This window comes from Labrus mixtus, chromosome 3, assembly GCF_963584025.1.
Source record: "Labrus mixtus chromosome 3, fLabMix1.1, whole genome shotgun sequence".
Classification (NCBI taxonomy): domain Eukaryota; kingdom Metazoa; phylum Chordata; class Actinopteri; order Labriformes; family Labridae; genus Labrus; species Labrus mixtus.
In genome coordinates, this window is record NC_083614.1 from 26,145,132 (window position 1) to 26,172,404 (window position 27,273).

General features: G+C 42.7%; 1 protein-coding gene and 1 long non-coding RNA gene across 3 annotated transcripts in view; one reads left to right on the forward strand and one right to left on the reverse strand.

The window, feature by feature from the left end:
- The window catches only part of mylk4b (myosin light chain kinase family, member 4b), a 38,818-nt gene extending 14,250 nt beyond the window's left edge, over positions 1-24,568 (reverse strand). The window contains exons 1-2 of one of the 2 annotated variants that reach the window (XM_061034280.1): positions 24,292-24,568; positions 17,793-18,045 (exon numbers count right to left, since the gene is read on the reverse strand). In XM_061034280.1, the coding sequence (XP_060890263.1) occupies positions 17,793-18,045; positions 24,292-24,356 (318 nt within the window). In that variant the 5' untranslated portion in view covers positions 24,357-24,568. Of the gene's footprint in view, positions 1-12,337; positions 12,791-17,792; positions 18,046-24,291 lie in introns of those variants that run through there. The other variant, XM_061034281.1, reaches the window with a different exon arrangement.
- Positions 3,687-4,058, forward strand: LOC132972128 (uncharacterized). Its single transcript, XR_009672876.1, has 2 exons — positions 3,687-3,886; positions 3,938-4,058. It is a non-coding gene; the product is annotated as an uncharacterized LOC132972128 (long non-coding RNA).
- Positions 24,569-27,273: the final 2,705 nt, after the last annotated feature.

Here is a 27,273-nt window from a genome sequence, read left to right on the forward strand (position 1 = left end):
CTCAGAGCGGAGAGGGAGCAAGGAGGAGCAGTACATGAAAACAGACACTTTTTTTGGACTTTAGCTATTGTGAACGTACAAAAGTAGTACATAGATTAAATATGCGAACCCCAAAAAGGGCATAATATGGGATCTTTAAGAAGGCAAATCTGTTGAGTATTCCCAGTTTACTCTTTCTTTTTCCATTTTAACTGTTTTAATCTTTTATCTACACAAAAGCCCTTCTAGGTACAAATGTTGCAAATCAGCATCTGCTATAAATTAATCTTGCATTGGATTGCCGTTTTAAGTTTGTCTTTGTACATTGTATCTGTCATCTGTGTAGGTTCTCAGTCATGCAGGTCATGGTAAATTCAAAGCTTGATCCAAAGACAACTGAACTGGTGGAAGATCTTGAAGACCTCTTCTCTGAAAGCTTCTTCAGGAACTAAAGGAACGAGTCCAGTTGCCTTTGGATCAAGCTTTGAACTGTATCCGTCCCCATTAAATAAAATACACAATAAATAAATAAGACAAGCAAGGTAGAATAAACTGCAGATAACAATTGAACACTTGCTGATTAAGTTTGTCTTTGAAGTTAAGAGTTAGAGGACTGCACACCTTAAGCAGCCTTAATAACATCCCAGCCGCTTGGAGGTATTGGGACAAGCTATAAACACTACATGTTATCACCTTATGAAGCTGATATGACAAACATCCTGTTGCTTGTTTAGACATCTAGTCGACATGATGCACATTAGCATTCATTTGGAGGTATGTAGGTCCAATATTCACTGTGCATATAGATCTGTAAAATTTTCACTCTTGAGCTGCTAATTGCTGCAAATGTTCACCATCGACAAATGGCTGCTACTACTGCTGTAAACCTGACTGAGTCAATACAGTCAGGTTGTGGGACTCAAAACCAAAACAATGAGCTCAAAGAGTCTAAAACAATCCATAAAACTGAGAGAAACTTAACAGGCGGATGAAAACTTAATCTTTAAACCATAAAACTATCAATCAATCAATCAATCTTTATTTGTATAGTGTCAATTCATAACAAGTGTTATCTCGAGACACATTACAAAAAGCAGGTAAAAGACCTTACGTATTGCTATATTACAAAGACCCGGCTTAATCCATCATGAGCGTAGCGCTTTAGCAACATTTAGCAAAAGTTACAGTGGTAAGAAAAAAACTTCATGCAGAAATCTTGGAAACTCTTGCAAATCCAGGCTCATGACGGAACAGCCATCGACCAAAGCTGCGCCGGGCTTGAAAATAGGGATAGGGGGAGATGGGATAAGATGCAGGAAGAGGGATAGGGAACAGTGGGGGGGTTGTTGAGGCAGGCCGTCCATCAACAATCCTGAGGGGGGATCTAGAATTGTGCCTAAGCTCGGTACGGGGCAACTTTCCCTGGCATGAGTGCACCCTTTGAGGATACTGTATGAGGGTTGTAGTGCTCTAGTAGGTGCACCATAAAAAAACAATTGACTGAAAGGAAATGTCGCTGCACATTTCTTCTGTTCCACACCATCCAATAGTTTATTTCATCATGCATTTACTATTTTTAACATCATGCAACACTTACTGATGTGTCCTGAACATATGATGTACGTCTAATAAAGTTAAAAACTGATCAAAGCAATCCTGCCAAACAGATGCTCCACAGAGCGATGGTGGGAGGAGCGGGGAGATGGTTGATTAGCCGGGCTCTGGTGGTGGTTTAACTGTACCCTGCTGGACTATCCCTGAAATCCCTTCAGAAAAGGTTACACGGTAAACTGAGAGCCGGCGTGGTATAGGGGAGCTTTTTAGGAATGACACTGACGCAGCCTCGCTGCTTTCACTGCATATAGAGTTACTCAGCAGGAAGACACAGACAATACATAATGTTTATTCTAGTGCCGCAGACTGTCCCATAATCCTATATCACTGCAGTGCAACATGAATGCAAAATGCTTTATCCCGCAGAAACAATAATAGACTGTGTGACATGCAACAAGCGGAGCGTCAGGCTGCCTGCTGCTGTGGTGTGCTGTAAATTAAGTCATTTTGGAAAACTAGCATGATTTTGAAAGTAGCATTCCCTCAGTGCTCCGTCTAGACCGACCCCCTCCCCTCTGTGCTCCCTCAAAAGCCCTCACTTAAATGCACGAGCGCCGTTGCTCCAGAAGCCGACCTCTGCTCATCTCTTGCATTGTGTAGAAACTACGTCGTTTCATGTCTCATTCAGCTGTAAGTAAACTCACAGTATAAACTCTGTCATCTGTGACGCACTTTGAGTGTGGGCGAGTGCACACAAGAGGTAGAGAACGAGCAGGGAGACAGGGAGCCGTGTGATTGGTTCATCAGATTGGTACCTCGTGGCACACATTGGTCAAAGTTTTTACAGGCTTAACAACTCTTACAGATGACAGATTTTCTTCGTTCCTTTTTCAGAGTTATGAGTTATTAATTTCTGTCAGCACCTAAAGACAATTTCAACCAAAATCTTAAAAAGTGGATCTGGAGGAAATTACCAACCCTGCCTTTAAGTTAAAGTAAGCTCTTGGTTTTCTATTGCTTTAAAAAAATATATATTTTATATGATTATGTGTGTTTTCCAGCACTTGGGTTGTATATTTTGCGCAAAGGTGCAATACAAATTGAGTTATGATTATTATTTCAGTAACCGCTCATCATGCCGCCTTTCCCATCATGATTTGTGCTGGACTGAAAACCTAATTTGTTAAGTTGGTTGTTTCTGTTTTAACATGCAGTTTTTACTTATTTTGTCTGGTATTAATGTCGGCCGGATTCAGTCTGAAGAAGTTAATTTGTGTAAATCTCATAGACTGTATAAAACATGGATGTAGTCTCAGGGGCGTCACCCACTGGAGCCCTAATGTGGAGCTTTGAAGTCTGAACGATGTTGCCTGGCAATTTTGGGCCAACTGATAGCAGCTCAGTAACAGCTCACTGATCTCAGGCATGCTACAGGGCCCTGGTCCAGCTCTGGGGCCCCTGAATCATCCAGGGTTTCCCCCCTTAAATAGCCTCCATGCCCACAAAGAACTTATCATACCATCGTCATGACTCGCCCCGTCGGCCTCACTGACACCAAAATAATTGAAATTACTGCAGTCAAAGGGTCCCTGTCAACTTGAAAAGCCCACCGTCCATTTTTACCACCGGTAGTTTTCATTTTAATGGCCAACAAAGTGCCTAGCATCACTTTCAGATCAGACTCTAAATGCCAAGCCATTTGGCAGATCACAGGTGAACAACTCCCCACGCCCCCCCCAAAAAAACTTCTTTGTTTATATCATTACTAGGATGATGTTTAACATCTATAACAGTCTGCAGAGCTTTTCAACTAGAGAAAAGAAAAACAACATACTGTACTCACTGCTTATTTGAATGTTATGTAAGCGTTTTAAGATCACAGTCATTTCTTGTAAATTTACATGCAGCGTGAGGATACGAGCAAACTAAAGAGCGCTGGCATTAGCCTGCTGGCACAACATACAGCTCGAGTTGTTTGGTTTCATGCTGGTGCTCAAAGGTGACATCTACTGGATCAAAAAGTCGCACGGTCTCCCTTTCAAGCTCCTGTGAAGAACTTTCTTTTTGTGCTGATTTTGGCGCCCCCTGTGGACAAAGCGCTACATTTCACCTCTTTGCTGATCTTGTCCTGTACATCTGTTTGTACTGTTTTTATAGGAGCATTATGTAAGATATCTACCGAGTTAAATGATAAAGTGACTACTATATGATCAGACATTAAGGAAACATGCTATGTTGAAGTGCTGGCTTCTCTGACAACAATGCAGCAGCCATAGGCCGTTTCTGAATAGCCACAGTTCAGTAGGCAGTACGTACTTTTCAGTAGGGAGTTTCAGTAGACTGAACTTTCGTGGTCATTCAGTATGCATTTTTTGGGTCCACCTCAGTGTACTGAACATTTCAGCATGGATACTAACTTCCGGGTTTCATGCAGTATGGATCGGATGCATCCTTTCAGGAAATGAATTGTATTTTACCACCCACAATGCTGTGCGACATTAAACGTAAATCGTCACTTCACGTCCGCCTCCAAATCAAAACAAACGAGCGTAGATTAATTGAACCAATTTTTAATCTTGAATTAAAGTCCCGACTGAAATCACTACTTTTAATTAACAACAGAAAATATAACAAATATCTGCATTATTATAAAACCTTTCCCCCTCTATTTAAATAATGATTCCACTATTTAAATGTGTCTTTATTGGTTTATTTTATATTCTGTATATTACTGTCTTTCATTTGTTCTTTCCTTTATGTACTGTATGTTATTTAGTTATTTAATCTGTCTTTTACTTGATTTACATTGTGATATTGTTTTTTTTACCTGACTGTATATGTGCATTACTCTTCTTGAATAAAGCTAAACAAAAAAAAAACAACGGGTGGATGCAGCCGGTTCGGGTAACGTAAATGACGTCACTTCCATATTGAATGAATTAGACGAAGCAGGAACAAATATTTGCCTACTGTGTGTGCATACTGAATAGTAGGTACTAACAGTATACAGCACAGATAGTAGATACTGACTACTACCTACTGACAGATTGAGTAGGTACTTGGCAATTCGGATGCAGCCAGTATGTCCTCCTTCTAACTTTAGATTCCAGTCTGTTTTTTTGGACCAGAGAAGGTAGGCGGTTTTAAGGCACCCCCACACGGCCGTTTTGGACGCCCCTCTGTTTGCCAGGTGGACTGCAAACTAACAGGTGTTGAAGCGATGCAATTGGTTCAGATAGAAGTGATTGTATCCGATCTAAAAAGTCTTCTCACAAGCTCTACGAGTAGATATGTGAAACAGTGAAGCGACATGGCGAGTGCTGACTCCAGGGAGGAGGCAGATCTAATGTTTTGAATTTGGACTGAAGTACCCAGTTATAAACACTAGGTGTCAGAATGACATATTCCTCCTTTAAATCTTAGTGGGCATTCCTTAAACAGTCATACATACATACAGTCAACACTCATCCTCTCTCTGCCCGTCTGTCTGGCGAGTTCATGGAAATGGAAACAAGGCGGCACATTATCTCTGCAGCTCCACCTGCTGCTTTTCTATCTGACAAACCTAATCGTGTCACCGCCGGCTGATGACAGTCTGTACTTTCACAGTTCAGCTGCTGTGATAACGTCCGTTCGGCTCTCGCTCTGTTATGACCTCGGACATACACCGAAAAATTCCTTTCATGGAAAAGAGGCGCTGTTTGACGTACACAAAGTGTGTGTATGTGTGTGTGTTTGTGTTTGCACTGGAGCAGGCTATAAGGCCAAGCTTGTAAATATGTTACATAAGCTACACAAGTATGTACCCAGATTCAAAAATACATGCACACAAAACAGCTTCCCTCTGTTATCTTGAGTTTGCTGCTTGCTGTCAGTGTTATGTAACATAGAGACAACTGGGCGTGGCACTGTTTGAAAGAGGATTCTGGGTAAATGTTGATCTCTGACCTCCTGAAATTACCGTCGATCCCACCAACCCCCCCCCCCCCCCAAAAAAAAACACTCACACAAATAGACACACACAGAAACGGGATGGTAAGAGTCTTGGAAGAAGAAGAAGAAGACGCCGTTCAGGTCTCTCTATAGGCAAGACCTGTTCTAAGCCAGTGACTATTTTAGAAGAGGTCGGAAAAAGTGCTATATATTTTTTGGAAAATGTCAGCAGCAATGGAACTGTAATGGTAAGGGGGGGGGGGTTGCATTACTGTCTCATTACCACTAGATGGCAGGAGAGCACCACAGACCCCTGACTCTTCCTCTGTCCACTGGACCTGCTGATGACCAGCTGAGCATTTGGAAAAGGGTCCGACTCAGCTGTTCTCTGGTTTCCCTTAACTCTGACCCACTAACCCCCTCCCCCCCCCCCCCCCCCCCCACTTACATGCACACATTTTTTCACACAAACCCCCCCTCTTGTTAACGATTGTCGTGTTTTGATCTGCGGTACATGGTGTCAAATCATAAACACTAACTGCACCCAAATCTGAACCCGTCTGCCAGCTGTCACTTGATGTTGGCCTAAAGTTTTATTCAGCTTTATCTCTTCCTGCTGCCATTCACTGCGTCTGCGCTCTAAAGAACCCAAACGCCAGGCTTCTATTGTTTTAAAACTACTTTTAATACCATTTTAGGAACACAACCTGGCAAATGAGACAACCTTAGCTGGTCAAAATTACACATGACAACTCACACTTTTCTGCTTATATTACTAGTTTCTGATGATACCTCCTGAGTCTTATTTGTTAAATGTATCAACTGTACATCCACACAGGCCATACTGTGCACGCTGCAACAAATGTCCAGTGTACAGTTTGCAAAAACTTCCAGTAACTTCCATTCAAATCAATTCAATTTTAGAAAAGAGGTTGAAGCGAGGGCTGCACGGGGTCAAAAGACGTAGCGGTATCAGACAGAAGTCAAATAGCTTGTAAATGAACGACTGTCTTGCCTCTACTGGATGGGAAAGACAAAGAGAGACAGGAAGTGTTCGGGGGAGAGAGTTAGGGATGACATGCAGCAAAGGGCCGAGGCTGGATCTGAATTCACAGCTGCTGCAACGAGGACTACAGCCTCCATACATGAGGTGCACAACACCAATCCATTGTTTTTTAAGTCTAGGGAAACGCTGTAAAAAACAAAAATACTGAACTCAGTATTTCTGCCTGTGCTGACATTATTGATTGGCTTGGTTTAACTTGGCTCACTGCTTTTCTTAAAGGTGCATTACAGCTCAACAGAAACATCTCATTATAGGTTTTTAATATATTTCTTTAATTGTTTATCGTGGTTTTATTGCTGCTCAATAAATGCCTCGGCCAAAAATATGTGGCAAAAATGATCAAAATCATTTCACCTGAAGAACTCCTCTCCCAAAGTAAAACAGGGTAAGGTGATCGAGCTGCCTGTACTGACTGACTCCAGTATGTATCCGCAATGCGCCAGTAATGAGTTATGCAAACGGCTGAAAGTGGACACCAACAGAGCAGCCAGAGGAGTCCAGGCGAAAACAGCACATTCCCCCTCGTGCCCTCATACCAGAGACAGACAGAGGACGAGACAGGAGATAAGAGCGCCGAGCTAAAACTCAAGAGAGAAAAGCAGCTTACAAGAAAACTTGATGTCTTTATGAGAAATGAATTTCCTTCTCTTTCAGTTTAACTGATTGGTGTAAAACTGGGTAAGGTACCGTCAATGGGGTTTCTACAATCGCAGGTCAACATTTTAAGAAGATTCATAGGATGGGTTAAACATTTTTGGAGTAAAAGCCAGACACAAATATGTACTTTTTCTGATAAGAGAATCCTTTAAGATTCGAGGATTTAATTTAGTGGTTCCACTGTATTTGGTATCGTTTTAAAATAAAGGGTTTCATCCCCCAAACTGAAAGAATTTCTGCTTACAATAAAAGCAGGTTATAAACAGCTTCACCCCCGCCCACTCGCCCTTGATGAATTTTTATAAGTATTTACTAATTGGATCAGCCCAACTTCACGTGGATCATTTACCAGGGGGGCCGGCAGGACAAAAGTCGGGGTGACAAATTTGTCCGTTTGTCTTCACACATTGCAGCTTACCTGGAAAATGTCTGGATATTTTCAGGAGCTCTGTGTGCTATGTGTTAAAAGAGGATAACAGATTAATCAATGGTCTCAATCTGGTGTGGTTTCAGCAGATGGCTGTTCATCAGAAGTCTGCTTCTACTTGAGGTTTCAGCTTCTTAAAAGGACGTTTTTTCATGCCACTGTAACTTTGCTAAATGTTGCTAATTGCTGTGCTAATGGTGGATTAAAGCTGGGTCTTTGTTTAACAAAGAGTAAGGTCTTTTACCTGCTTTTTGTAAAGTGTCTTTAGTCGAAACCAAGCACCTCCGTCTCTACATCAAACAGCTGGAGCTCCACACACACACAAATGCACACACACACACACACACACACACACACACACACACACACACACTATAGTTCTTTCCCCTCTGTCTCAGCCTATCCCTTACCTAAATGGACTTGAGCTTGTTTAGAGCTTTTCTAGTCTTCTGACTACTCAAAGCACTTTCACACCGCGGGTCACACCTACACATTCACACACTGATGGCAGAGGCTGATACTGTGTGTACAGTGACCATCAGAAGTCACTAATCCCATTCATACACATTCACACACCGCCAACAAAGCAGCGGGAGCAACTTGGGGTTAATTGTCTTGCCCAAGGACACATCGGACATGTTGCTGCAGGAGCTGGGGATCGAACCCCCAACCTTTCCGATTGAGAGACGACCGACTCTACCAACTAGGGGGATCACTTCCTTCCCCGATTTTGCCCCCCAGACATTCAGATTGAAGTAGAGGCGTCACAGGGGCGTCAATATCACGCTTTGAACGGGCACTCTGAAAACACCTTGTGAAACGTTTTTGGCAAACCAGAAGATTTTTGCAAGATTTTAGAAATAGGGCTGTGTGAGTGAAGTGAAATCATTTCTTCTTACTAACTTCAATCTGTAGTTTTGTCCATATTAAGACTTGTAGTTTGAATATCACACAAACATTTCATCTAGTTCATATTTGTCATCACGAGTCCTTCAATCTGTTACATAAAACCATGACTGACTCCTCACCTCCTCCGTCCCGTCCGCATTTATTTTGTCTGTGTGCTAATTTTGTCTGAGCAATGTGAGCGTGAGAATCTGAGGCAGGAGAAGCCCTTCTCACATTAGTCATGCTCACACGCATTAGCACGAGTTACAGTTTACTCTGTGCAAGCCCGGTACAAAAACAAGATTGATTTGTGTCCTGTTAAATGCTTTGATTGAGAGGAAAAGGAACATTTCACATTTACCCGGACCGAGCAGCTGCTCTGTTATTGTGCACCACCACTTTAATTATGTTTAATTTTAACCCAATAAATTACACACATTTACAAATACTCAGCTTTCTGTGCAACAATAAAATAGTGACAATCTAGACTAAAAAAACTGTTCTCCTGATAATCAGCTATATCGACCTGGATGGGCAAGAAAGTAAAAAAACTTAACAGTAACTATCCATCCATTTTCTAATCCTCTTTTCGTGTTTGGGGTCGTGGGCGGCTGGTGCCAATCCAGGCTGTCATTGGGCGAGAGGCGGAAGACACCCAGGACTGGTCACCAGTCAATCACAGGGCTGACATATAGAGACAGACAACAAGCCACACTCACATTCACACCTGCACGGGGAGAACATGAACACTCCACACAGAGAGGTCCTGTCCGATGGGAATACAAACCAGGAGCCCTCGTAACAGTAAAAACATTTTTTAAAGGCTTTGAGAAAATACAGATTGGGATCTTGTTGTCATCAGATGAAGTGGTTAGGCAGTTAAATGCCACCTCAGTCTAAACTCAGCACAGATTTTTATTGAAAGTTGTGTTTGCTTACTTATAAATCTTACATGAGGTCAAACAGTTCCAGTAACACTTGTAGTATGAAGCTCAACTTTATTAACAAATTAGACCGACACGTTTCGGCTTGTGGCCTTCATCAGAGTCTCTTCTAGCCTTTCACTCTTCATGCACCCAGGTAGTTGGTGAAGGAAAATCCCACTTTACATATCTTACATGACGGCAGTGACACTTTTATTTCAGAGATATGTAATCATTCATTTCTACACTGACATGAAGTGCAGGGGTAGACTGCTTAATGTCAGCTTTTATTCTGAGTATATACACCCTGCAATCTCACTTATACTGTAAAATCTAATGAAATGGTTATTTGCATGACGGTGCAGGTTGTTTTTGTTTCTGCATGTCAGCACCTTGATTGTCCGGGGTTTTACCCCACGTCTCTCTAAATGTCAGCTTCGATCAGCTTTTTTCTTTTAAAGTGACTGCCTAATGGACAGAGAAAAAGCGAGATCAATCTTGTCATATGCTCATGAACTGATTTTCCTCTTTTTAGAGAAATTCATTATTACCAGGATGCTGCAGGTGTGGAAGAAGACGATTCTTCTAGTTCATCTTAAAATGCTTCCACATAAATGGGGACATTAACTTTTTCTTAGATTTATTTTGGGGCTTTTTGGGCCTCTATTGGAGGGACAGGACAGTGGATAGAGTGGGAAATCAGAGAGAGAGATTGGGGAAAGAAGCCCGGGCCGACCGCTTCAAGGACTGTAGCCTCTGTACAATGGGCACGCAAACTAACCACTTGACCACCGCCTCCCCTAGCTTTGACATAAATGAGACAGAGCAACAGATAGGTGAAGTAACGTTTGTTAATCGGATGTCCGCTGAGGAACACGGCTGTTTCAGCACCTTAGACAGATCGCAATCAAACAGAATTAAACCCGTCTGATGATTTTATTCACCTTCAAACCCTCGCTGACAAACAAACAGTTCACGGGGCAGTGAAGATGACAAATAGAGTTATAAATTCAGCAGTAATGAGCCCGCTGTCAGCTGAGGCAAGAAGACTGAGACTAATAAAACATTGAGCTGACACTGACAGCCTGTAACTGCTGAAAGCGCCACGGCTCTCTCTCTCGCTTTATGAGGAGTCAATTACATTGGCTTCATGCTGGATTATGTTTGCATAATAAACAGTTTTTTACTGGTTGAAGTATGTGTAGCCTGGGCTTCATGGAGTGAGGGAACCAAGTGGTACCTGACAGAATTTAGATGTCACTGCTGGTGACAAGTTTGTGACGCAGAGAGAGATGACGTGATGTTTTCCACTGACTGTCCTGAGCTCACATACGCTCTTCAGATGAATGACATACTGCCAAACACTGTTGTTGATGCATTGTTTTTCTCAAAGAAACATGTCCAGTTCAGCCCCACAGCAGAAATGTTGCAGACACCAAGTGATACTTCACATTACAAGTTCTCATGGCAGTACAGAGTAGGCCTGCAAAACAGCTACACACAGACATGATTGGTCAATAATTCTCTACTTTATCCAGGACAAGACCAGCGCTGAGGCCCTGTTTCCACATCACCAGAAACACCTGAAGATCACATCAGCATTGCTAGATATTCTAAAACTGGAGGTATAAAAACCAAAACGCCATCTTGCACTCCATCTACTGCAGAGCTTTATCAAGAAGGCTGAGGGCCGTAAATACTGAAAAAAAAAAGCTCAGGTGCCTCCCAAGTGCAGAATAAAAAACATTTGAAACATATCAGTGGACAAGTTCCATCACCTTACAGATAAAACCTTATGTGCAGTACTCCGTGCAATATCTACACAGTTCAACAACCGCTCATGTATACTTGTAAATATTGTTCATATATTCAACTTCCTGTGCTTGTATATAGCTTAATTTGTCTTCAGATACCCTACTTATTCTACATATCCTACCTAGTTATGAAAAAGACTGAAATAAATATTGATGCCTTTTTCCATCCACCCATTATCTATACCCCTTTTCCTGTTCACCTCCCAAGTTTGAATCCTGCACAATTTCTTTAAATCTGTAGACGTATAAGTGACCTGTCAGCTTGAAAAGACTCAACACCATGAGCGGATTTATTTTGGGGCCATTTTGTGTCGTTATTGAAAGGAAAGTAGAGAAATGCAAGAAATATTAGGAGGAGAGCGTATCGAAGGAAAACGACGAAAAACATCGAGGTTCGGACATGTATTTAGGATGGCTGCGAGGACTGTAGCCCCCGCACTTAGGGCGCACTATCTAACCGCTAAACAAAACGTGCTCCTTTGAGCTGGCTCCTTTAATTAAGTCCATGAAGGTCACACTTAACCGTCTGACAGAAGAATTATCTTCTTCTTTTAAATGATTGCAGGACAAAATAAGAGGATGACGATCCGATGTCAAGGCTGATCTTCACTTTGGAAACAACATTAAGAGCAAAGATTTAACAGGGTGCTGATTAACTGTGTCTTAGATATCACATTATTTTTCTATTTATTTAAGGCAACATCTCTATATTTGATAAAAACGTGATCAAATCTTCATCTCTCTCCTTCCAAGAGCCACAGGTCGGATTTGAACCTGGGCCGCCCGCTTGGAGGAAACAGCCTCCATACATGGGGCGCGCGCACCAACCACTTGTCAAAAGGGAGCAAAATACACCAAAGGCAGCGGCCTGTGTCATTCCTCTGTTTCATCACTCTGCCATTCAGACATCATTCTGCAGGTGATAAGCTGATAACATGCATTACTTCCGGTTTAGGCGGGCCTGCTGCTGCCATAGTTCACAGCGCGGCAGCTGAGTTCCATAAACAAATATTTCCTTCATTCCTGCTGTTCTTTCAGACTGAATGAACGTCTTGCATGTCACTGACTCCGCCTGTCCCCGATCTCTGCTTGTTACCTGTGTGTCTGCTGAGGATGTGGTCCTTCCTCTCTTCTTTACGGGAAATAATTTCCACAGCCTTCTCCATAGGAAAGTGGCCACCAGACACACACTCCCCACTATCCAAATATCTTTATCCCTCAGGAAATTCTCCATTTTCCTGTCTCTGTTGTCCCTCTTGTCCACCTGCGCTGGCTGTCTCTCTCTCTCTCTCTCGCTCTCTCTCTCTCTCTCTCTCTTCAGCCTCTCTGCCACCTGCAGCGAAGGACTATCAGGTGGCAACAGGTCGCTGACATGGGGCGAGACAGCGGGTGTTGATTGTGAAACAGTCGGCCTTCCGAAGCTGTGAACTGAATGTTTAATCTCTCGCTCACTGCAGGCTCGGACAAGAACAGGATCTGTGCTGTGAAGCCGCCTGCCCACCCAGCCAACCAGTCACCCTCCACCCGGCGTCCTCCCTGCTCTCCCACCCTGGGACCTAAAAGGAGAGGACATGCTGTCTCTGAGACGAAAAGGGGACAGGTGGTGTTGGGTTCAGGGTGTCGATGCTGTACGCAGAATCAGATTCCTTGTGCTGCTGCTGGTATGTTAGTGAGACCCCCGCGGTATCCTTTAACTTCAGACACAGCACTTCATGCATGCATGCGCACACCTATCTGTCCCGCAGGAGATTTGTCTCTATTCCCCACAGAGACACAGAGACAGTCCTCTGCGTGAATCATTGCAGATGACTACAATTGCTATCCAGCTGAAGAACACGCTCGCATGTAAACAAACACCTGTGTATGTATGTTGCTAAGTTTATCTTTGATCCTAGACACGTGTTGCTACTTCAGCACTTGGCTTGATTTGACACATGCAGCACCATGTGCAGCAGAGAGAGAGAGAGAGAGAGAGAGAGAGAGACATAAAGGAATACTAAAACAACAAAGTTCAAGCAGAAACAAAGCTAAAGATTTGAGCGGTTAAAATAGTTAACTACACCCTGACCCTGGCAAATAGGGGGGGAGAGAAAAACAGCAAAAGTAAAAAAAAAAAAAAAAAAGTAAGAAAGTAAACAAACAAAAAAACACCACAAAAGTTCTCATGTTCCTCCTTTTTTATGTGAGTAAGTAACACACAACCAGTAGACAAAATTATTTATTTTCTGCACTGAGTAGCCGCAGCTCTGAGCAACTTCAAACGTAGCCTCATTTGAGAATTAGTTCTAACTGATGACAGTGAGTTTACACACTGCTGAGATTTGTGGTGTTAGAACAGCATGAGATAGGTCCAGTGTAGCCATAAGGTGAACTGAACTCTTACATCTTTAGCTCCTAGTAGGTGTCGAGTCCTCTGTGAAATACGGTCATCAGGGTTTATCAGGTTGAAAGGAGGGATAATATTTGTATTGCTGTTTGTGTATAGTAGTTAGCGGAGTTTGTTCGGTATGCTCTTCTAGTTCCTGGTTTTGTGATACATTTTTTTATTGATTTTCATGTTTTGGCAGGATATACATTTATATATCACGTCTGAGGAGTCAACATTATGAATTCATCAATCATATCATTAATAGGCAAAACAAATTCTGGATTTCTGTCATCAGTTAACACTGGATGATATTTATGTATAACTGCAAATTGTCATAATCCCTCCCTGCTCCCTTTTTCCCGTGGCAACCAAACCCCAAAGCTACATCTCTCTGCCTCAAAACGGTGTGAAAGCATGGTCATTAAACCCCACCCAACAGGTAAAATGCACATGCGGAGTTTGAAAGCATTACTTGTATACCCAAAACAACTTTTCTCATTCGTTGCATTATTGTGAGTGTTAATGTCGCTTTAGATAGCAATAATAAAATGTGATTAACTGTGCAGCCCTACAAGGAAGTGACTTAAACCTGCATTCTTTCTAATGGCCAGCAGAGGGCGACTCCACTGGATGATAACAGAAATCGAGGATGAAACAGCCCTACTTTTAATTCCTGATGACGTACCTCTGTAAATATTTTCCTGATAAGTTTTTGTATGGTCTTGAGCGCTCATTGCAAACCTTCTTCCACATAGCAGAAAGATCATTTGGTAACTTATGGTCTCATTTACAGTAAACAGACAAGTGTGCATGTGAGTGACAAGTTTTCTTCTACTGCAACATTTCAATCAAATAAGAGAGGTTAAAGTATCCAGATATGTTTTTTTCTGGCTTAAAACAAAATGGAGAGACCCAAAATGTCACAAGGCTTCAAACTACTCTCCACGGGAAAATGGGTTATATCACGTTCAATTCTCATCCTTTGAAATTTTCAACACTAACATCTATATAGACCACTGCAGCTTGTCAGAACATTGCTGTGTTATGCATCTAACATTTTCAAGATTGTTCAAAGCAGAATTTTTGGAGCGCAGCGAGTCCAACGCAAGCCTGGTTTTACAAGCAGCAGCAGCTGGGTGGTGGTAGGGTTCAAGAGGCCACAGAGCACGGGTCCCCCTGGAGGGAAAATATTCCTCAGAGGGAATCTGAGGAGAACCTGTGCAGAGAGCAGAGCGGCTTGAGCGACGGCGTTTGCTAAGGAAGCCGGAGCATCTGAAGGCCCTCCCTCCGTGTTTATAGAAGTTTAACTATGAGGAGTGTAAAACTGGAGGTGTGAGGAGGAGAGGGGAAAGTAAAGCAGATGGATTAGACAGACAGGCAGACAGACAGGTGGGGGAGTAAAGGTACAACTGAGGTCTGAGTTCAGAGATAGAGCGGGAGGTGAGAGAGTTGTGCACCGGGCTCTGTGACAGACTGAGGATCTTAAATTACACACACTAGACCCTCCCCCCTCCCCCCCCATGTAGCTGGAATATTTCCCTGAGCGCTGCCTGGTGGTAATTTGGAAAGAATCACTGATTTATAAGTTTGATGAGACAAAACACAAACAAAACAAATATCAAACATAATGTAGAAACACATACAGCAACTGTTTGTCACCTGCAGCCAACAGTAAATACACTGAGATCCTAACTCCTCTGTACCTCTCTGAACTCCTCCTTCACATCATCACACCCATCTGTCCACCATGGGGTCCAGAGCCTTCAGCCGCTCTACCCCTCCGCTCTACCCCTCCGCCTCTGGAAGTCAGACTTCAAACGTCTTTTTCTTTAATTCATGTTTTACACATTTGATCGGACTGTATGTCTTAGAGAATCATGTTACAGACACCACAGTGTAATTTACAGGTGGGTGATAATCAGACAGGAGAATGAACATGTGGTAGAAAACAATAGAAAACAGAAGTAGGGCGTCCCCCCTTTCCCCCTCTCTCTCTGGAACTCCCTCCCACCAGACATCCGTAATACTGACTGTCTCTCCATCTTTAAATCTCATCTTAAAAAACATCTTTTTAAACTTGGATGTTCAGTCTGATCATTAACTATCCTGTAGACTGTTGGATGATCAGTGACGTCAGAGTGCAGATAATTAGCATTCATTGCAACTTTTTTTTCTGTAATTTATCAAAATGAACACGTCGTTTTGAAAGCCCTAAATATTCGGTAATATGTGTAACATTTTAAGACTATAACTACAGCTGATACTCGTACATGTACAATGTTCTCCTGTTATCTCAGCTTCCTGAAATAGACACAAGCTGAATGTTAATGCTACTTTTAGATCCTAACAAAACTGCATTAAATGTAACATCACAATCACAATGATGATAAAAGAATCAAAGAAAATGTTTCTAAAGAGGGGGGAGACTTCACCAGCTGCAGGATTGTTGCAGGAACAAACTGGCCCAGTGCCTCCATCTTGTGGCCACTACACCTGTGTAACTTTGTTTAACACATTTATTTAAGTCTATGGCTTGTTATGCATGTGTGTGTGTGTGAGAGAGAGAGACATTCTGATAGCTGACAAGGCTCAAATTAGACCGCATATAACATCAATCAATCTTTAATTGTAAAGCCACAATTCATAACAAATGTAGTTAGAAACGTCGCGCAGAAGCAGACTCATGATGAACAGCCGTGACCGTGTTGGGCTTGGAAAGAAGGATAGAGGGGAGATGAAGGATGAACATATGCAGATCTGCAGCGCCATCTAGTGAGCCTTTTGTATTCCACCTGTCTGCACATGTTGTGTTTGCCAACAGGTGCACAGAGCTGGGACAGAGTCTGCTGCGAGTTATTTCCGTCCCCTTCATCCTCATCCCCTGTGCACAGACTGATGACTGAGGCTCAGGCTGAACAGACTACAGGCAGTAATGCCAGCATGGGGCACACATTACAAAGACTGGGACAATTTTAAGCACAATAAATACCTGACATACTTGTTGTGCAAAAGGTTATTTTTCGAAAGCATTTGAGATTGTTTTTTTGTTTTTTTACTTACAGGCAGCCACTGGTCTCCATCACTCACTTTCTACCTGTGCAACATTTTTCTAGTGCGAGTCACTTTTTCACAAAGCAAATCTATCTGTCGCACTTTATATTATCTGCTGTGAAATAGACACTTTTATTCACTTGAATGCATGTGTTTGTGATGTGAATGTGGTCGTGGATTTTATGAAGATCTTGCACAATATGTGTAAGGTGCAGTATATGCAGTGTTTTGTTTTGCATTGGTATGTCGTTAGCCTCATAGCATAATTAAAGTCATATTTTGGCCAAATCTGCCTAACTCTACTCTCCTAACACTGCCGTGCAGCCGTGCATTATTGGCTAAGTCCTCAGCCTACCAGAATGCTTGTTATTCTAAAAGCCCTATCCGCCTAAGTCATCTCTTTGACTGAGGCATTTTTGACGCTACATACAAAGATGGCGACCCCCTTGAAGAACAGGGCTCAGCTGACCACAAGTGAAGCATTAGCTCTTCTCTTTGATTGATCTGGTGAGCTAGCTCGTATTTCTTCAACTTTCTATAGGGTAAATGTACTTTCAGTTAATCATAGGAATTATGAACTGCAGAGGTGTGGACTCCAGTCACATAACTTGGAATGTGTTTTTCCTTCTTTTCTGAAACCCTTAAAATATGACTTAGGCAATTATGCTATGAGGCTAACGATGTGCTTTTCTGTTGATGTGGATTGTGTTTGTGTCGATTGTTTTTATTTATTGATCCGTTGTGGAAGCAGCTGAACGTTTGCAGCACTTGAGTCCAAAGCAAATTTCCCCAAGGAGACAATAAAGTATAAGGTATCAAATCGTGTGTCATCCATCCATTATCTATACCGGGGTCCGGGGCGGGAAGCAATCCCAGCTGTCATTGGGCGAGAGGTGGGGTACACCCTGGACTGATCACCAGCCAATCACAGGTCATAAAAATTTCATGCATTAATGTAAATTTGTTTGAAACTGTCTGATGACAATAAAGGATTTCTATTCACTTTCCCTATGTGATACAGAACTCAGATTCCCTCCCTTTATACAACTCCACATGTGAATAATGACTGCTGTGTGATCATGGCTCTGCGTGGTGAGGACAGTGAAAAGAATACACGCAGTGTCAATGCTACCTGCTGGTTCGCTCCCTCCAGCTCCACGTGTTTGAGCTCCCAGAAGCATCGCATGGTCTCCACCTTCTCCAGGTGCCGGTAGAAGGCCAGTCGGCCCAGACGCAGGCTGTTGCTGCGGTTGCGGATCGCCTTCAGCCCCTCCATCTTTTCTACGATGGGGGACATGGGGATGGGTGGTGGTACGGCAGACAAAGGAGGTTTTCCATTCTTTTTGCCAGAAGTAGAGTCATTACACGGAGTCCTCTTGTCTGACCTGAAATAACAACAAAAGAGACATTCATACACAGGCAAAGAAGCAGCGGGAGCAACTTGGGGTTAAGTGTCTTGCCCAAGGACACATCGGACATGTAGCTGCAGGAGCTGGGGATCGAACCCCCAACCTTCTTGCTCCAGATCTCACCTCTCAGTCAAGAGATGACCGACTCTACCACTGAGCCACAGCCGCCACAGCTTTCAGTATCTTCCAAATTATTTTGAATAGCTGCTAATTTGTGAATGTAAAATATTGTTGGATAAAACTATTGACCTACAAAAATGTTCTGTAACAGGATGTTTTGAGACTTTTATAAAAACTAATATGTATCAAACTGCAACCTCCAGTGTTAAAAAATGAAGGTGTTGCGGTAGTGCAAAATCCTGCAGTTCCTTGAGTGTCCACTTGAGGCTGGCTCCAGGAACACAGGAAGTCACATACACACCACATTCAAAAAAGCTGTTTTTACAGCATAAATTAACATGTTTAAAGCCTGGTACAAAATAAAAAGGTCTGATTAGTTATTGTAATCACTGGCACACACTGTACAGAGGGTGATTTTTTTAAACGGTGTTATTGATGATATATAGCTCTCTTGGCAGAATCAGGAGAATATAAATAAACTGTGAGTATAAATCTCTTAACAAGTTCTAACGCAGAGAATCAATTACTTTAAATGTCAAGGTATTGCGTCACATTGATGCAACAATCCTGTTAATCCACCCTGATATACAGCAGTCCTTGTCGGTGCTTTGCAACATTGCTTTGCACTTGCCTAATGAAAGCAGTGAATTAAAGGGAGATCCCTGTATTCATAGAAGAGGTTCAGCAAAATCTCCTGTGAAATCTGTTACACAACTTTAATGTACACTGTCCAAATAGCTGTGTGGTGAGTGCACTCCACGAGCTTTGATCGAGCCGTCCTGGAGTCCAGATCCAAACTGGATGACAGATGATGTTGGAGGTGGGTATGGGGTTGGGGTTGGGGTTGAGGGGGTTGGGGGAATCTGCTCTGATGCCTGCTGGTGACAGCTGGCTTTCTGCTGCGCTCTACCTGTTGAGCCTCTGGGGGAGTCATGGAAGATCACTGGGGGGATATTTATACCCCCAGAGTGTAAATGTCCTGCGCCTTTGCTTGACAATTACTGAGGTCAGAGAGTGGCTGTAGTTTCAGCGCAGAGCATGCGATGAAGACTGCATGTAGCGGCAATTGGGCTGCTCTTCAGCATCAGGGGCTTTCTCAGGGTTGGATTTCAACTGCAGTGCTAAAACTGAAAGAGCGGACAGGGGGATGCACCTGTCACTGCTGCTTAAGTTGGGATTTACATACAGTGATTCATCACAACTTTACATATCATTGACTTTTATCTTCATTTATTTACTTTTCTTTCTCTAAGAAGGGGCTGGTTCAAACTGGAGATAACAACATGCATAAGAGAAGGTAGAGGTTGAGTTTTGTCATTGCGATCACAGTAAATTAAAATGATAATGAAATATGAAACAGGGCAACAACAATGTCTGGGGAAAGTTTGAAATTGGGGAGGAAAGTCGCAGAATCTTTATGACAATTTGCAAAAATGGTGCAGCCGTCAAGGCGGATTGTATACGTATTGTTAAAGGACGTCTAACATTGATATTTGTTTAAAGTCGTTGTAACAGACTGAGGCTTAAAACAGCCTGCAGACAACTTTAAACATTGTAACACAGCTCCTTTAATTATTGGTTTCTTCATTGTTGAGATTAAAGTGTTTGTCCTGAATTGACTAGTCTCTGTACTCAACTGATAAATAAAGTGGAGTTAATGCACAGAGTGTAACCTCTCCAGTAATAAAACAATAAATTAGTTAATAATCAGCGTACTTTATAATTTATACATATACAGCTGCACTTAGACAAACCAACGTGGCGTTTAGGTCATTGTTCATGTTGACATTTGGTTGTCTTATGGTTGGTAGGATTCCTGTAAAATGACTTTAAAGGTGCACTTTGTAGATTTGGTAGTGGAATTTGAAAGTTGGAGAAGTTAAACAATTCTATGCTATAATTTCTGAACTAAATACACAAACGTTATTCAAAGGAATAAATGGGTCTCTGGAACTCTGTTTGGAGCTAAAAAGCTACCAGGAGAGTTACTGTTTCACTGCTGCGGACCCACCACCATGACTTCTTCAAAGTTCTCTTCAGACAGTGTTACAGGGTTCAAAGTTTGTGTGTAGAGTTATGAACATATACCTCAGAATCTGTACACTTCTCCATCTTTCCCATTTCTCTATCAAAACTCCACAGTGCACCTTTAAGGTTATGTTTTGGGCTTTTTGCCTTTATTTGATAGAACAGCTTGAGAGACGCAGGAAATGCTGGGAGAGAGAGCGGGGGAAGACCTGCACCAAGCAGCGTCAGGAGGACAAGGAGTCCCACCCGCCACCCAGTGCCATGAAGATGGCCCAAAGCCTCTGAGGTTTCTTTAAAGGGACATTTAGTCACAATTACTAGTATTAAAGTAGATTTTACTTGAAGTACCTAAGGGCTGTCAAGTTTTCTGAGAAAAGCATAATGCATTTGCTTAAATATGATGATTATGAATTGATATTTTAAGACTTCTCCTCAGAAAAAGGAACTACATTCTTCTTCTACCATACCTATGAAACACAACAGCTGTCTGACCCGAGCGCCGCTCAGCCTTTCAAGAACTCCTGTTTTGACGGTGTCGGCTGCAGCTGACATGACTTGCTGCCTTGGAGAGCCCCGGAGAGCGCCGTCACCCCGCGGGGCCTGTTGGCCCCCGGGTCACTCACTTTAAAGGGCCTTTATTTTAAGGTGTTCAGTAGTACAGGGCGAGGGTCAAGGGGCACCAGAAATGGAAAACCTCCATCAGTGAAAAAACCATTAGGAGGCAGGAGCTGTCACAATGCTCATTGCCAGGCAGACGGGAATTAAATGTGAACAGCTAGCTTTCTGTTGTGGTCACTTTGACTCATTGTTGTTTTAAACACTGGTTACATAAGGGTGTTTCTGCGGTATGTGGCTGTGTTTAATGTGTGCATGCAGGCTACCAGCCAGCGGGTCGCTGTCCAAGTAATACTGTAGTTTGTGTCTGTTTACTTTTGCTTGGCGGCCTCTTGTAATCCCCCTCTATAAAACGTGAAGGGGGGGGGGGGGTGGTTCCTATCTGTCTTCTCCATCTTAATCCCTCCGTGTAACTGATAGGAAGAACTGCATGTGTCTCATAACTCTCACAGTGGTAATGAATCACTGAGACCCTGAGGACCGAGTGAGACCAACAGTCTGTGTTTAGATGAGTAAAGAGCAGGACAAAAAAATGAGGGGACCCCCCCCCACAACACACACACACACACACACACAACCACCCCTCAATGCCAAATGTAGCCTACCACATGGAGCAACGTGATGACAGGAAATATCACTGTTAAAACCAACCCACAAGCATTAAATACCCCCATATCTATATATACTGCCGGTTTATGAGGGTTATTAAATGCACGACGGAGAAGAACAGAGCACAAGTGATAAAATAATACAAATCAGAGGGGACGCCGTCTGAATGCTTTTGTTATGGTAAAATAATTTGTCCATTTTCAGGACTACAGCCTAAATCAGTATTAAAGTCCACATAAAGCCGAGGGTTCATTTATACCAAATGATTGTACGAGCTACAAACTGGGAACGACGGAGAGTGTTGAAAAGAGAGACACTGTGAAGGACAAAGGTAACAGGTGACATTGCACCCCCCCACCCCCCACCCCCCCCGCATACCCAAAATGGTACCAGGATCATAAAGTGGAAAAGTTCCGGATAAGCTAAAAGCAGAGCTCACTGTGTGGCTGATGTAACTGTGAATGCCAGTTTATCTAAAAGAAGAAGAAAGAGGAACCTCTGAGCGTCATGCACCACGCCTCATTGCAACTCTTTCCTTTCTCTGCAAAAAAAACTTTTTCACCCTTGTCTGGTTCTTGTCAGTCATCCAGGTCACGGCGACTTCAAAGTTTGATCCAAAGGCAACTGGACTTGGTTCAAGATCTTCATCCAAGTCCAGTTCCCTTTGGATCAAGCTTCAAACATTTCCCCCTTGTTTGTTTTGGTTACTATCTCCCGAGCTTCAAAGGTAAACATCTTGAGCCAGTTTTATAATTGTGATCCAGTTTTTTTCTTATACTTCAATGCAGGTTTGCCCTTTCTGCTTTCAGTTCTTTTAGTTCATCTACAGCCCCCCAAAAAAAGGATGAAGGACAAACTGAACCGAAAGCTAACGTGGAATCATGGAGTTATTTGATGAAACTTGTAGCACAAGTAAATATAGCGATATAGTCAACAGGATGTACTTCCAGAATTGGATTCTGGATGGTGAATCTCCAACTTTAAAATGTAAATGATTTATTCTTATCCATAGCACAGTAAGGGGGCATGTCAGCTCTTGATCAGAGCTGCATGGTTTAGAATAACAAGCCAGGCCTGAATATTTCACAATTCGTCCGGGTGCTCCAGTTTAGCACGGCCAAACGTCATGACATGTCGCTGGCTGTGAAATGATCTTTAAGATATCATCTCAGTGTCTGATTTGTGTATCGGCTGCTAGGCAAACAGTTACTGCAGACGCTCTCGGCTGAGATAATGTGAAGTGGTGAGGGAGGACACACGGGGGGGGTGCTGCATGCACGTTTACACGTGTGCATGCAGCATGTTTGTTTTTTGACATGGTACAGAAACAGCAACAGGGCAGATTAGGGGCCTTTTTTAGGTATCAGGCCAGGATAGAGGAATCTAGTCCCAGGAGACCTCAGTAGGAGGGGCGGTCTCAAATGGACACAGAGGGTGCCATCTCTCTCGGGGGCCTCTGTTGTCCTGGTTTAGTAGTTGCATGGAAACATCCATCAAAGCCTATAAACCACAGGAATGTGTCTCCGAGTGTGTGCGTGCGTGTGTATGAAAGCGAATAGACGACTGCAGGACGTTACCATCACATCAAACTTGACCTCCACTTAACCGAAGGAAGCGAACGTCAAAGTTCAAATATCAGCAGCGAAGGTCGGTTAAAGAGTTCCAAAAGGTCTCAAGTGTGGCGCTCGAACTGACTTTGCTAAAATTTCAAACCACAACCTCATAGAGAAGAGGGGGGAAAAAAGCATTCCTTCATTAGAGAGGATCCTCAAGCGACCACAGAGACTTCTCAAATTAATAGGCATCAAATTAAGCATGTTGACTGCCTGACACGATAATATCAAGTGATCAACAGGTTTATTTTTCTCAGACTAAACTCAGCATTCCCTCTCCAGCCATGCCAGCTCATGATCAACGTATCATCGCCTTCACTCTCTGGAGGGTCCACTGCAAATAGGTGAACTAAGGATGATCTCTTAGGACGTGGCCAAAAGTCTCGATGAACTCAGGAGGCCCTGATATTCTGCTGTTAGTGCCCTATATAACCCCGACATAAATAAAAGTATACACAGAGTATTTATGGGTAGAGTAACGCACTACCGGCTTCTCAGATACATGCAGCACGGTAAACACGGATATACACGCTAACAAACAAGCACATCCAATCCTTCACACTGACAACAGCTCCGCAACCTCGGCATAAATGTGTAACTGAAGAACTTCCACCAGTCACTGTACGTTTCCATTTCGCTAAGAACAAAGCACAGCTCTTATTTTAGTCCGCAGCGATATGGGGTTGCATTCTTGTTTGGGATTAAATTATGCATGAATAACTTTGGTGTTAGAAGCAAAGAATGCATTCAATTATTCCCCCTTTCTTTTATTTTTAAACAGGACAAATAGATGAATGTTTGTCCAGTTTGTTGAGCGTCTGCAAATGAATCCCCACAACTCCAACAACACTGAGAATTGTCAACGGGTAAGGCAAGCACTGGACTTTTTAAGATTGTCAAATTTTAACAACAAAGTTTTGCAGATTTGTTTGTAACTTTAATCTTTAATTAATCCATTTTTTTTTTTTTTTTATTAGAAAATTTGAGAGTAAAGGTCTAATTCAAATGACGCGCAGAGTAAATGTGTGCGAAGTAAATCAGTGTGCTGTGTAACTTGACAAGTGGCACCTTGCACCGAGCGTAAGCGACACCACCGGAAAAGAGGTGTTAGAATGCAAAACACGGCCATTATGCACGTTGAAGACCACTCTGTCTCAAGTATATGCAGGTCAAAATGCTTCTTTTACCATGCCAATTAGAGGAAAGACAATGTCCAATAAGTCCAAAAAAAACTCACCCTTTGTAGTTGGGCAAATTTGCAATGACCAGCACCTTCTTCTCCTTTCCTCCCATGTCTCTCATGGGTGTGATGGAGACCGTCTCTCCAGGTTTCCTCCCCTCTTCCTCTGCTGGTTTGTGTGTTTTTTAAAAGGTCCTGGTGTTGGATGCTCTCTTCCTCCTTCTATATGGGCCGAGCGCCTGGAACAATCTGATCCACAGTGACTCACAGACAGAAGACAGACTGATCAGGACAGACGGTTAAATGGGAAGCTCTGGCTGCTTGTGGCTATCTACACGGGGAGCCACAGACGCCCGGGGATAAGCACCAGATATGGGCGGGTGAGGGACATGGAGGGGGTGTGTGGGAGAAGTGGGAGGTTGGAGGGGAGGAGAGGTGGGGGGGGGGGGGGGTCTGCTCTGGGACTCAGGGACCACAAGCAGGGACAGAGCGGAGGAAGTGTTCCAGGGAATGTGGCTTGTTATAGTGGAATGAGAGGAACGCCAGAGTGCCATGTGTTTCTGCAAGGGGACGGATGATAGACTGAGAGCGGGGAAGATACAGAGCGGGGGAGGCAGAAGGGGGAATAAGGAAGGAGAAAATACAGAAGGCCTTCAGAGAAATATTTGGTTTGTTTGTTGTAACGTTTAAAAGCTGAAGAAACAAGCTGTAAGTAAAACAATAAAACAAAATCACCTAATAAGTTCATATGTCAGATTTGTTGTTAAAAAGTTAATTTAAACACTAAACATATTGAATATAGATGATAACCCTTCATTTGTAAGACCCTGCACTTTACCCAGTTCAATCAGAATTCAAAGTTGATTTATAATAATGGCCAAAAACCACCAAAACCAAACTAAGAAGTGAAACCCGAACTTTACAACATTGCAACTTTGTATGAAGATTGTTCTAGTTTGATTAGGTTTAGGTATCAAAACTTCTACGTTTAGTTTAGGAGACATAAAATGCTTGAAAAAAAATAAGTTAACTCTAAATTTTGATTCCTAACAACTTTAACCCCGGTCTCCTAAGTCTCAGCATGCATCTACTCTGATTTGCACTCATAGTGAACTTAATCACTCTTTATAGTGGACGACAGAAAACAATGTTTACAAATCTTATTATTTTTGTACATTTTTACAGATCAAAATCGTCAATTCAAAGAAAGACGGCACGACTTTTTGATCCAGTAGATGTCGCCCTTGAGCACCAGCATGAAACCAAATCAAACTGCTATTTGGTGACACCTCCCACATACTGAAGCCTCCGCTCTCCTCCGGCGGCACACCTTGGGTTCATGCAAGGAGTTTAGCGCAAGGGGCGAACAAAATTGTCTTTGGCTCGAGCTGCAATTACCTGTGTCCTGCATCCTGCAGCTCGTAGCTTCACATTGCACATAAATTCACACATTGTGTCCGTGATCTAAAAAAGCTTACATGACATCCAAATAAGCAGTGAGTATGTTACTCTTCTTCTCTCTAGTCCTCGACTAAAACAGCTTTTAAAAGCAAAGGTAGGGAGCCGGCCGTCCCGTCTATGTAAACACGGCTCTCACAACAACACTGCCAGCGGGACTTGCACTTCTCATTGTTGACTGTCATCATGACTCAGAGCAACATTAACATACGATAAACATGATTTCAGCTATATTTATGTATAAAATGATGCACATTCTTCCCTTAAAGGCGAGCTGTTTAGGCCTGTTTTTAAATTGCTACAGTAGACAACTGTATAAAGATAAACTCCTTCTCTTTAGCCTTTCTAAAAGCCCAGACTTGTATACTAAATGTCTTTCAACAACACAACAAGAATTTCTAGTGTTTGACTGAGGAGCAGCTCTCACTCGAGGGGAGGTGTTGCTTTGAAATCTTACAGAGAGGAGACGTGTTGCAGGAAGAGAAGGGTGAAAACAGGAGTCAGGGAATGTAGTGCACAGACACAAATACACTCATCCATAAGTCTTGTGCAATTTCTGCTAAAAAATAAAATTATACTTTGGTCATTATTTGCTCACTAAAGTACCGTACTTAGAACCTATAATTGTGCAAATATGATCCTATATTTGCAAATGCATCACTATGAAACATTTCCAAACAATACACAACATTTGGTAATGGAACACAAGTTGCTCCTGCCTTTCACAGGATTGTCTCATTATCATCTGTTGTTGTCCTGACCTTCCCATTAGTGAGCTCTCTCTCTCTCTCTTTAGTCTTCTGTCCTGGCACTGAATCCTCCTTCACCCCTCTGTCGCCCTCCTGTCCCACTCCACTGTACCTTCTCCCTGTGTGTTAATTGGTTACAATGGTGCCTGTTGCTGCAGGGTTTAACAGCGCTTTACATCACGCCAATGGTGTCACTCTTGGCCAAATGTTTGTTCGCCCCTTGAGCTATATTTAACTCGCACTCAATTAGATTATCTTGGGACAATGGTGGAGATTGGCACACACAGGAAGCGTACCCACTCAGAGGATTGTACACCTTGCATGTGTTTTTTTTTTTTTCTTAAAATGCGTGCTTCCAATATATCGCTTTTAAAAGACAGTCCACATTTTCTGTATCCTTCTCATCCTCTCGTCCTCCTGCGCGTTAGCAACTTCTGCGATGTCATCCCTGGAGTCAGTCTCTGATCCACTGACATCATCCACTATGCATGTCAAACAATCGCCTTAATTTGCAGTGTCACACTTAAACTGACACATTATTGGAAATTCATTGACTCGATAAGACTTGTTACAAAAAGCCTACTACTACCAACAAGTGTTTACATACAAGCAAAAAAATCAACAGTCGTTTTTTCTATTAACTTCATTGAAGGCTACCTGAGCTACATTTTTACAAACGGGTTTTCCAATAATGAATGGGAAATAGCCTAATGATATTGATGCTGATACAAGGACCACATTGTCTTTTATTTATGAGATTAACAATAGCAAGAAACTTAGGCTATAGGTTAACAAGCAGCTGGCTGACCTGGCACCTGCCTTCTCTTCGATC